The sequence below is a fragment of the Leptonychotes weddellii genome, unplaced genomic scaffold (assembly GCF_054177405.1).
Source record: "Leptonychotes weddellii isolate Sample4059 unplaced genomic scaffold, ASM5417740v2 HiC_scaffold_3873, whole genome shotgun sequence".
Classification (NCBI taxonomy): Eukaryota; Metazoa; Chordata; class Mammalia; order Carnivora; family Phocidae; genus Leptonychotes; species Leptonychotes weddellii.
In genome coordinates, this window is record NW_027991476.1 from 1 (window position 1) to 12191 (window position 12191).

Below are 12191 nucleotides of genomic sequence, written 5' to 3' on the forward strand. Positions count from 1 at the left end.
ATTCTCTCCTCATTTCCTGTAGTATCACAATTTAAAGTATCACTCCCATTCTCCTGTGAATGTGCTGCCAGTTCTCCCATCTTAGAAAGCAAAGCCCATGTCTTGAGCCCTTAGCCCTGCTGGGAGCTGCCCTCATTTCTCTCCCCTCTAACACCAAAGTTCCTCAGAGGAGTTTCTAAAACTCCCTGTGTCCAATTCCTTCCCCCTGTTCTCTCACAAACTCTTTCAGTCACTAGCACTGCCTTCATCGATGTCTCCAGTGACCTTCCCGCGGCCAAACCCAGCGGCCAGTTTTTAGTACTCACTGTACTGAAACCATCCGTAAACCATTTTTCCTCTGTGCCCCAGTATTTCATTGGGAAAACCTGAAAGCATATAGGAGGGCAGAGAAAATCGTAGCGTGAACACCCATATTCCCCATGCCTGCTGTCTACAATTCAGCATTTTACACCGCCAGCCTTTTCGTAGTCCAGGTTCTTTTCGTCGTGTTTGGCTGAGCTTTCATTGATGGGTGAGCCTCAGGCCGTTTTTAGTTCCGTTGCTGAACTCTTTCTGCGCCAGGGAAGGGACAGAGAGTGAGGGAAGGCCAAGTGCAGGATGAAGGGTAATCACCTCAATTTGTCAGATTTTACAAGTGGCTGAATAATGTACTTGCTTTGCCAGTTGCTCTTTTGTTCGATTTGTATGAACAGTAACTCTCTGGTTATAATTTTTTTAATTTCAGGTAATAGGAAAGGTGATACACGTAACCGTATAAAGAACAACCAGAATTTTATAGCACACTCAACACCCACGAACACCGACACCTGGAATGCAGGTTCGTAGAATAGCATTCTCACCTTCTCTGTAACGTCCTTTCAGCACAGCACTGCACACCCTGAGAACATGGCTGCAACACCTGAGTCATCAAACTGGAGCCACTTTCCTTTTAGCTACAGAGATGGCAGGTGCTGCTGGACTGAGTCAGGGATCCCGTATTTCTACAGAGTAAAAGAGGGCTTTGACAAAGGACAAGAGGCAGAGGAAGCAAATGGAGTTAGGGATTACTTTACGTGGGAGTTCAAAGTATATTTGTTCACGTAGGCTGTGCGATCTAGCCTCCATAGTTTTAAAAATTAAGGATGCTATTTTTTATGGTACTTCTGATTTTGTCTCCCATCCGCCTTTGAAATAACAATATGATTAACAAATATATTAACTGATAGGCACAAGTGAAATGAAATTTTATGAGAACTTTTCTTTCCATTTTTAGCACTGATTTCGCACAGACCTGCTCTTGTTCAAGTAGTTATAATTGCGTGTGTAGCCTTTAGCATTGCCCTGATATGTGGAATCGCTATTTCCTATGTGATATAGTAAGTATCTACGAAGTAACATTTACCCCTCTCGAGTAAGACATAACTAACTAGGTTATTATTTAGTAATGTTAATGATGATGATGATAATTCTTATAATCACTAAATTATTATGGTCATACTAAATCTCCACACTAGTGTTTTTCAGAGGACTGTACTCATGGCGGGTCACAATATAAATGAAAAAAAAAAAAGAAATAGGACAGAATACAATTTAGTAGGATAAAAAATATTAAAAAGCATTACATTTTGTGATGTAAATGCTGATTTTTTTTAATTTTTAAAATTTTTATTTTATTTATTTATTTATTATGTTATGTTAGTCACCATACAGTACATCATTAGTTTTTGATGTAGTGTTCCATGATTCGTTGTTTTCGTATAACACCCAGTGCTCATTACAACACATGCCCTCCTTAACACCCATCACCAGGCTACCCCACCCCCCACCCCCCTCCCCTCTGAGACCCTCAGGTTGTTTCCCAGAGTCCATAGTCTCTCGTGGTTCGTCTCCCCCTCTGATTTCCCCCCCTTCAGTTTTCCCTTCCTTCCCCTAATGTCCGCCGTGCTACTCCTTATGTTCCACATATGAGTGAAACTATATAATTGTCTTTCTTTGCTTGACTGATTTCACTTAGCATAATCCCCTCCAGTTCCATCCATGTTGATGCACATGGTGAGTATTCATCCTTTCTGATGGATGAGTAATATTCCATTGTATATATGAACCACATCTTCTTTATCCATTCACTGTTGAAGGGCATCTCAGCTCCTTCCACAGTTTGGCCATTGTGGACATTGCCGCTATGAACATTGGGGTGCATGTGCCCCTTCTTTTCACTACATCTGTATCTTTGGGGTAAATACCCAGTAGTGCAATTGCTGGGCCATAGGTAGCTCTATTTTCAACTTTTTGAGGAACCTCCATAGTGTAAATGCTGATTTTTAACTTTTCAGAAAACAAATACACAGTTATGAGGTAAAATGTATTTCCTATTGTGGACCGTGGTCAAAATGTTTGAAAGCCACTGTCTGAGATGCTGGCATCCTCCCAAAATGTGGTGTTCTAAAGTGAACTTGAGGCATCTGAATAAGCAAAGAAGAAGTCAAACTCTCACTCTGCAGATGACATGATACTGTATCTGGAAAACCCAAAAGACTCCACCCCAAAATTGCTAGAACTCATACAGGAATTCAGTAAAGTGGCAGGATATAAAATCAATGCACAAAAATCAGTTGCATTTCTATACACCAACAATAAGACAGAAGAAAGAGAAATTAAGGAGTCAATCCCATTTACAGTTGCACCCCAAACCATAAGATACCTAGGAATAAACCTAACCAAAGAGGCAAGGGATCTGTACTCAGGAAACTATAGAATACTCATGAAAGAAATTGAGGAAGACATAAAGAAATGGAAAAACGTCCCATGCTCGTGGATTGGAAGAACAAATATTGTTAAAATGTCTATCCTACTTAGAGCAATCTACACATTCAATGCAATCCCTATCAAAATACCATTAACTTTTTTCACAGAACTGGAACAAATAATCCTAAAATTTGTATGGAACCAGAAGAGACCCCGAATAGCCAGAGGAATGTTGAAAAAGAAAACCAAACCTGGGGGCATCACAACACCAGACTTCAAGCTCAATTACAAAGCTGTCATCATCAAGACAGCCTGGTACTGGCACAAAAACAGACACATAGATCAATGGAACAGAATAGAGAGCCCAGAAATGGACCCTCAACTCTATGGTCAACTCATCTTTGACAAAGCAGGAAAGAATGTCCAATGGAAAAAAGAGAGTCTCTTCAATAAATGGTGTTGGGAAAACTGGACAGCCACATGCAGAAGAATGAAACTGGACCATTTCTTTACACCATACACAAAAATAGACTCAAAATGGATGAAAGACCTAAATGTGAGACAGGAATCCATCAAAATCCTTGAGGAGAACACAAACAGCAACCTCTTCGACCTTGGCTGCAGCAACTTCTTGCAAGACACGTCTCCAAAGGTATCAGAAACAAAGGCAAAAATGAACTATTGGGACTTCATCAAGATAAAAAGCTCTTACACAGCAAAGGAAACAGTCAACAAAACCAAAAGACAACCGACTGAATTGGAGAAGATATTTGCAATTTATATAACTGCAATTTCAGTTTATTTTCATTAGTATAGATAAAGATGTTAATATATATATAGAGAGAGAGAGTTTTCTAAGATAATTCACTAAAACATCCTCTGGGACTTGTAGTGCCCAATTAAGTTGCTGAGCTAATGTCAACTCTTACAGCTTTTACATTTGTGTTACTCATAGGGCCACACCAAGCTATTTCAGAGCATGAGGCAAAAGGAAAATTACATGCCCCAAAGTACATGTTTTAATGTAATTTTTAGTGGTTAACTTTTTCCAAAAGTAGATTTTGAAAATACTATTGGTAAGTTTGCTTTCATTTAAACCAGGAAAGTAAAATTACAATAAGCTCTGTTTCTGGTATAGATAAAATATTTAAACTTAAGGTGAGTTTTGATATACTACTTTCAAATTGGTAATACATTATCAACTTCTTTAATGTTCTGGAAAAGAATAACCACTTAAAAATACATAAAAACATGGGGCATCTGGATGGCACATTCGGTTGGGCCTTTGACTCTTGGTTTTGGTTGGGTCATAATCTTGGGGTTGTGGGATCAAGCCCTGCTTGGAGCTCCACACTCAGCACGGAGTCTGCTTGGGGCTCTCCCTCCGTCTCCCTCTGCCCCTCTCCACTTTACCCCCTCTCTGAAATAAATAAATAAATCCTAAAAAAAATTTTTTAGGATTTATTTATCTGAGAGAGATAACAAGAGAGAGCACAAGCAGGTGGGGGGTGGGCAGAGGGAGAGGAAGAAGCAGACTCCCCACTGAGCAGGGAGCCTGACAAGGGGTCAATTCCCAGGACCCATGAGATCATGACCTGAGCTGAAGGCAGACACGCAACTAACTGAGCCACCCTGGCACCCCTAAATAAAGAAATCTTTAAAAAAAATACTTAAAAACATGTATATAGGGACTCATCTTTTTCTTTTGACTCAGGTTTCCATATGGTTCATCATAGCACTGTTGGATCCTATGTTTATTTGAAATTTTGGTTTATCATGGATTTTTTCCCCATTCATTTCAATTTGTTAAAATATTGAGCTAAAATATTTATCATCATTACTGGATTTTTTTGGCATGCCCTTAAATTTTGCAACTGTAATCAAGACATTGGAGACCAAGATTTGGGTGGTTACTGTTTTTTTTTTGTTAAGATTTTATTTATTTATTTGACAGAGAGAAAGAGGGAACACAAGCAGGGGGCAGTGGGAGAGGGAGAAGCAGGCTTCCCACTGAGTAGGGAGCCCAATGTGGGGCTTGATCCCAGATCCCATGACCTGAGCCGAAGGCAGACACTTAATGACTGAGCCACCCAGGCGCCCTGGGTGATTACTGTTAACAATGTTTAGGATCAGGCCAGTTCTTCCTAGTTACATACATCAAACAATTAGGAAGGTATATATGTTAGGAAAAAGGAAAGCATTCTATTTACCCCTTTTCACATCAAACAGAGATAGGTGCTTAAAAATCCACTCCCAGGGCTGGACCTGGGGTGGGGTGAGCAAGGCACTCACCTCAGGTGCAAAATTTAAGAGGGTGCCAAAAAATTCAGTCTTCAATATGAGTAATATTTTATGCAATATTTTATAAAATCTAAATTTATTTCAAAAAATATCCATGATGAACAAAATACCAACATTTTAAATACAGGATCAGTAACATTTTGGGCCAAGCCATATCAGAGAGTGGAGCAAAAGGAAGAATCAGTAATACCTATATGGACTTTATTTAAAATGTTGATATTTTGTTCATCATGGATTTCTTGGCATTCATTTTTCTTTTGTAAAATGTTGCATTAAGATATTATTTAGCTTAGGGGCGCCTGGGTGGCTCAGTCGTTAAGCATCTGCCTTCGGCTCAGGTCATGATCCCAGGACCCTGGGATCGAGCCCCACATCGGGCTCTCTGCTCGTCGGGAAGCCTGCTTCTCCCTCTCCCACTCCCCCTGCTTGTGTTCCCTCTCTTGCGGTCTCTCTCTCTGTCAAATAAATAAATAAAAATATTTTTAAAAAAAAGATATTATTTAGCTTAGGGGCGCCTGGGTGGCTCAGTCGTTAAGCATCTGCCTTCGGCTCAGGTCATGGTCCCAGGGTCCTGGGATCGAGCCCCACATCGGGCTCCCTGCTCAGCGGGAAGCCTGCTTCTCCCTCTCCCACTCCCCCTGTTTGTGTTCCCTCTCTCGCTGTGTCTCTCTCTGTCAAATAAATAAATAAAATCTTTTTTAAAAAAAGATATTATTTAGCTTAAAAAGAAGATATTATTATATTATCTTGTACCCCACGAGTTCCTTATTCATCTCACCTAGTCCTGGCCCTGAACCCCATTTGGCATTGTTACTCCTCTTCTGCCTGTCAGCACACACTAGAAATCAATCTGTTTCTGCCTCCCTCCCCTGCCTACCACCATGTACTAGTGACTCCTTTCAGTCAAAAGTCACAGGATGAAGATGTAATGACTTCCCGTGAAAATTGTGCTCATAAATTCATCTACATTATTCTCCAGTCGGCTGGTCCAGGCTGAGGAAAGACAGCAACTGGTGTGGCTTTGTAACAATGTCAGGACACCGTTCCTGGGAGATGATGACGATGATGTCGACGACGACAAGGAGGACTCGGAGGATGAGAGCTTGGATGAATCCGCCTACCTACTTCCAGAGAATGAGGAGGAGCTCGAAAACTTCATTCACTCAGGTAAATGACTGACCAGTTTATCTTGTCAGATGCGAAGTCACATGAAAGCTGAGCTGGCCGTGATGGTTTGGTTTTCAGAGGCAAAGCTAGGAGGGATTTAATGGAGTTCGAGGTAGTAAAGGTGAATATTTACAGCCACATCGATAGAAATGAACTGTTCTCATCAAATTATACAGAGGGGCCAACAGCCACGGGTTGCTTGGTTCCTTTTGTGGGGCAATTCCAACGACCAGAAGCAGAGTTCAGGAGAAAAAACTTTGCCCAAACAAAACTTTCCCCAGACTAAACTCTTCCTTTAAACACACTTACCAGTGTGGCATTATTCCCGAGTCTAGAACACAGATACACAGATGTCTCTCTTGCACAGTCTGCCTCCATCTGACGTGAACAGGATCCAGCCCACAGAACAGATCCTTGTGTGAGAGATGCTCACCATGCCTGCAGATCTTTGTGAAGAGAAGGCAGCATATGTGTTCATATAAACCTGATTTTGTAGAAGTTCTGAGATACCCGCTTAAAAAAATTCTGGAGCAAAAATATGTACAGTGCAGTGTCTGATTCAACCGTGTCAGTCTTCCCTTGTATGGATCTCCTCTCTAAAACCCCAGATGCGTCAGAGACAGGCTGGAAGGCCAGGAGTGCAGTGATCAGTGATGTCTACTGACATTAATGCCCTTGTTTACCCTTAGGAAATATTTTTTCAATGTATTTTCCTTCCTTTGAAGCATAGCTTTTCTTCATTCTTCTAAGTTTTTATTTAAATTCCAGTTAGTTAACATACAGTGTAATATTAGTTTCAGATGTACAATGTAGTGATTCAGCACTTCCATATGACAGCCAGTGCTCATCACAAGTGCACTCCGTAATCCCCGTCACCTGTTTCTCCCCATCCTCCCACCCACCTCCCTTCTGGTAGCCATCAGTTTGTTCTCTATGGTTAAGAGTCTGTTTCTTGGATTGCCACTCTCTTTTTTACCCCTTTGCTCATTTGTTTCTTAAATTACACATATGAGTGAAACCATATGGTATTTGTCTTTCTCTGACTGACTTAATTCACTGAGCATAATATTCTCTAGCTCCATCCATGTCATTGCAAATGGCAAGATTTCATTCTTTTTTATGGCTGAGTAATATTCCATTATGTATATATACCACATCTTCTTTATCCATTCATCAGCCGACATTCTTTTTTTTTTTTAACTGAGCATTTATAAAGCTTGTATATAAGATGTGGGAAAATAGCTTTATTTTGGGCGGGAGTAAATAACTTTAAAATTCAATTTTCACCATCCTTTTCAGAGAAATAACATCCATTATATCTTGAAAATTCTACTGTTTACACCTTTATTTTTCCATACCTTTTCTGTCACCTCTTTTATCTCTATTCCTCATTTATTAGTATTTCAGTAACATTATGTCTATGTTTTAGTTATTAGATCCAAAAGAAGAAAGCATATGGTAAACAAGAGATTGAAGAAAGAACAAGATTTATTAATGGAAACAAAAAGAGGGAATTCTATGCACAGTATATTCTCAGAGGATCTATGAGAGCAAACGAAAGAGATGCAGGACGTGCCAGCCCGTGGGGAGCCAACAGTTGCAAGGACAGCCCACGACTGGGGACCTGAGCATGACTTACTCCTGGAGAGCTCTGTTCAGAGCACTCTAAAGAAGAAAACTAGAAGTATATAACAGAAAATAAATTCATATGTGCAATGATTCTTGATTCTTAGCTCTCATAGTCCATTAATAATTATAACTTAATTGGAAAAGAGAAAAATCCAACTTCATGAATATGAAAGACAGACTGTCAGGATTTTTTTCTTTTTTCTTTTTATTTTTTTTTAAAGATTTTATTTATTTATTTGAGAGAGAGAGAATGAGAGAGAGCACATGAGACGGGGGAGGGTCAGAGGGAGAAGCAGACTCCCTGCCGAGCAGGGAGCCCGATGCGGGACTCGATCAGGGACTCCAGGATCATGACCTGAGCCGAAGGCAGTCGCTTAACCAACTGAGCCACCCAGGCGCCCCGATTTTTTTCTTTTTTAAAAAATTTTTTATTTATTTATGTTTTTTTAGGATTTTCTTTCCTTGGTCCTAACCAAAAGCACAAATAATTTCTTTGGGCAGTATCTCAGACCAAGCTAAGGAATCGCTTTCATGATACAAAACTTTTCCAGGGATATTATCTATCAATTCCAGTACCTTGCCTCTATTTTCCTCACAAGGAAGCTGAGAATATCAAAATAGATATGACACTGGATTAAGATGCAAACATCCCTGTTTTTAAGGAGCTGGGACCTGGTGAGGAAAAAGGGTCTGCAGGCAAGGAGCTGTAAAGCATGGCCAGTTATGGTGGGTGCTCTAAGCTGGGAGCTGCTGAGAGCTGTGGAAATACAGGAGTCAAGACTGAATCCAAATGGGTCAATGCTTTGGAAAACGGTGTGATGGTTCCTCAGAAAGTTAAACAGACAGTCACTACATGATCTAGCAATTCCACTGTTCGGGTTAGGTCTGAGGAAACTGAAAACACACATACACAGAAAAACCTGGACACAAATGTCCACAGCAGCATTACTCATAAGAGCAAAAAGGTGGAAACAACCCAGCTGTCCATGAATTGACAAAAAGATAAAGTGGGGGTCTATCTATACAGTGGAATATTCTTCAGCCATAAGAAAGACAGAAATAGGGGCGCCTGGGTGGCTCAGTTGGTTAAGCAACTGCCTTCGGCTCAGGTCATGATCCTGGAGTCCCGGGATCGAGTTCCGCATCGGGCTCCCTGCTCGGCAGGGAGTCTGCTTCTCCTTCTGACCCTCATGATCTCTCTCTCTATCTCATTCTCTCTCTCAAATAAATAAAAATTTAAAAATCTTAAAAAAAAAAAAAAAGAAATACCGATACATCTACAACATAGAAAAACCTTGACAACGTTATGCTAAATGAAATAAGTCAGACACAAAGGTCACACATTTTCTGATTTCATTTATCCAAAATGCTCAAAATAATCAAATCCATAGAGGCAGAAAGTAGATAAGTGGTTCCAGGAACTGGGTGGGGAGAGAAAAGGGAAGGACAGCTGATGGGAGTGGGGTTTCTTTTTGGGGTAAGGAAAATGTTTAAAAACTAGATAGTTGTGATGGTTATACAACCTGGTGAATATACTAAAAAAAGAAAAAAACACCACGGGATTGTACTCTTTAAAAGAGCAAATGTTGTGGTATGTGAAAGAGATCTCAAACAAACTGTTAAAAAAAAGATTTTGTCTAATTTGAGGGTGAACTGAAGCCAGACCTAGGCTTCCTGACTCTTCCTTTCAGTTTCCATCCTTCCTAAAATAAAAAAATTATAACAACAACAAAAATTATAATAGACAACGTGACGAAGGAATAGTGGGGTATATATGAGAAATTGGGACAGTCCAGAGAATCTTTCGGCCAACAGTTTGCACCTGCCTTGGTGGTGCAGCCAGGAAGGAGTTACGTGTGGGGTGGGTGGCGCAGGGGACAGCAGGGCAGAGCTGGCCAGTGTCCTGCACCGATTCACAGCCCCCAGACCTTCAGTGTCCTTCAGTGCAACCTCATATCCTTGGGCAAGACACACACCCAGCCCCTATGAGATGAAATCCTAAGTTAGAAAGCAAGACTGCTATCTTAGTCGGCTCAGGCTGCCCTAAAAAAAATGCTGTTGATGAGGTGGTTTAAACAACAAATATTTATTTCTCAGTGTCCTAGAGGCTAGAAGTCCAAGATCAAGGTGCTAGCATGGTTGAGTTCTCGGGCAAGCCCTATTCCTGGTTTCCTCACATGGTGGAGGAGAGAGGGAGAGAAGCAGCAAGCTCTTTCCTCTGTTTCTGATTATAAGGGCACTGATCCCATTCATGAGGGCTCCACCCTCATGGCCTGATTACCTCCCCAAGGCCTCACCTCCAAATGCCATCACCTTGGGGATTAGGGCTTCAACGCGGGGGATGAGGGAGTCACAAACAGTCTATAGCAATTGCTTTTTTTTTTTTTTTAAGACCTTATTTATTTCAGAGAGAGAGAATGCCTATGCAGGCATGAGCAGGGAAGGGCTAGAGGGAGAAGCAGACTTCCCACCAAGCAGGGAGCCCGATGCGAGGCTTGATCCTGGGACCCTGAGATCATGAGCTGAGCTGAAGGCAGACACTTAAACGCCACCCAGGCGCCCCCCGCCCCAGCCCAGCTACTGAAAACTTTACTGGGAGCTAGCTGGTACTAGAGGAAGCAGGGTGAAAATCCATTCCATCATTGATAACTCTCAGAGCAATTATATTCCAGCGTTCCAAATTAGGTGTGGGCCCAGAAGGTGGGGAAGCCAGGGTTCAGTGTACTTCTGTGCCTCTGGAGTCCATCAAGGTTTGTGGCTAGGCTCTCTGGTCATTGGCCCCCAGCCTGGTACATATTCCAGTGTTGGTTTTGCGGGCAGCTCACTACATACCATATATAGACACCAGCATGGAGAGGCTGGACTGCTTTTTATCACCTTGAATAAACCAAGGAAGGGAAGAACATGAGTCTTCATGGGCAAATGTCTCTTAGCAGAAACCACTGTGGTAGGTGGAACTCAGATGGTCCCCAAGATTCTTGCCCCTGGTGTACATAGCTGTATCATTTCTTCCCCTTGAGTGTGGCTCTGTGAATATGGAAATGTCACGTATGGCCCTCCCATGATTAGGTTGAGGAGATAGAATAGCTGCTCTTTTAATTGTTACATTATATAAGACTGACTTAGCCAACTGGAGAGCCACCTCTCTGAGTCTTTAGGGACTGGCTCCATGCAGGGAAAGACTTCCACTAATCAACCTAGCATGAAAGCTTGAGGCCTTCTCATATCTTTTCTGGGCATCATGCATCTCCCCTGGTGTGTGTCTGTGTGTGTGTGTTCCCCAATTCTGCAGTACACATGTCTTAGTGTTCCTATGGTCTCACACCCGCTTCTTCTGGTGTATTCCTCTGCCTAAACTGTCCCCAGCCACCTACCAGACTGCTGTCTTCCTGCAGCTATCCCAAGGTTTGCGATCTGCGAGTGTCCTTACTGCCTCCAACCTGATTTCCAAACTATTGCCACCATTCCCATGATCACCGAGGCAGGCGATGCAGAAACCGGGCCCCGGGTCAGCTTTCAGACAAGCCAGAACACTGCAATCAAGCCCCACTGTTTTCCTTCCTTCCTGGGTTTCTATAGACCTCTAACTGATGCGTAAGTACGCATAAAGCTATTTTGATCAGCATGTTTTGTTTATTCAGTGTTTTTAAGAATAGTAAGGGCCTGTAGATTCCGAGTCTGCCATTTATTGATGTCACTCTGGTTTAAGGTTAAACTTTCAAAATTATTTTTCTTATTGGCATGGTTGGCCTTTTGGAATTCTTGTCATCTATACAAAGGTTTTTCACTTTTGAGTGAGATGATTTCTATCTCACTAATTTGTAGGACTTATTTATTAAATGAATTAATTATTTATATAGCTGCTTTTTAACAATTATGAGTGATTCACATATCTTCTCAACTGTGTGGCTCATCATTTCTGTTTTTGTGGTATTTTGTAATCATAGACACTTTTAATGTAATTGGTTATATATATTTTTTGTAGTTGGTTATATTTAAATATATACTTATTGTCATATTTTTGTGTCTGTTTTGAGAAATTCTCTATGTACATTCTTTTTTTTTTTTTTAAGATTTTATTTATTTATTTGACAGAGAGAGACACAGCAAGAGAGGGAACACAAGCAGGGGGAGTGGGAGAGGGAGAAGCAGGCTTCCCGTGGAGCAGGGAGCCCGATGCGGGGCTCGATCCCAGGACCCTGGGATCATGACCTGAGCCGAAGGCAGATGCCCAACGACTGAGCCACCCAGGCGCCCCTGCCATATGATTTTTTAAAAGATTTTATATGCTAGGGCGCCTGGGTGGCTCAGATGGTTAAGCGTCTGCCTTCGGCTCAGGTCGTGATCCCAGCGTCCTGGGATCGAGCCCC

The 12191-nt window shown here is 41.6% G+C and overlaps 1 protein-coding gene across 1 annotated transcript; it reads left to right on the forward strand.

The window, feature by feature from the left end:
- The first annotated feature begins 30 nt into the window (after positions 1 to 30).
- CUNH19orf18 (chromosome unknown C19orf18 homolog) lies at positions 31 to 7918 on the forward strand. Its single transcript, XM_081810823.1, has 4 exons — positions 31 to 817; positions 1253 to 1355; positions 6005 to 6192; positions 7622 to 7918. Exons 1-4 carry the CDS (start codon positions 646 to 648, stop codon positions 7738 to 7740), a joined length of 582 nt encoding a protein of 193 aa, XP_081666949.1. The 5' UTR covers positions 31 to 645; the 3' UTR covers positions 7741 to 7918.
- Positions 7919 to 12191: the final 4273 nt, after the last annotated feature.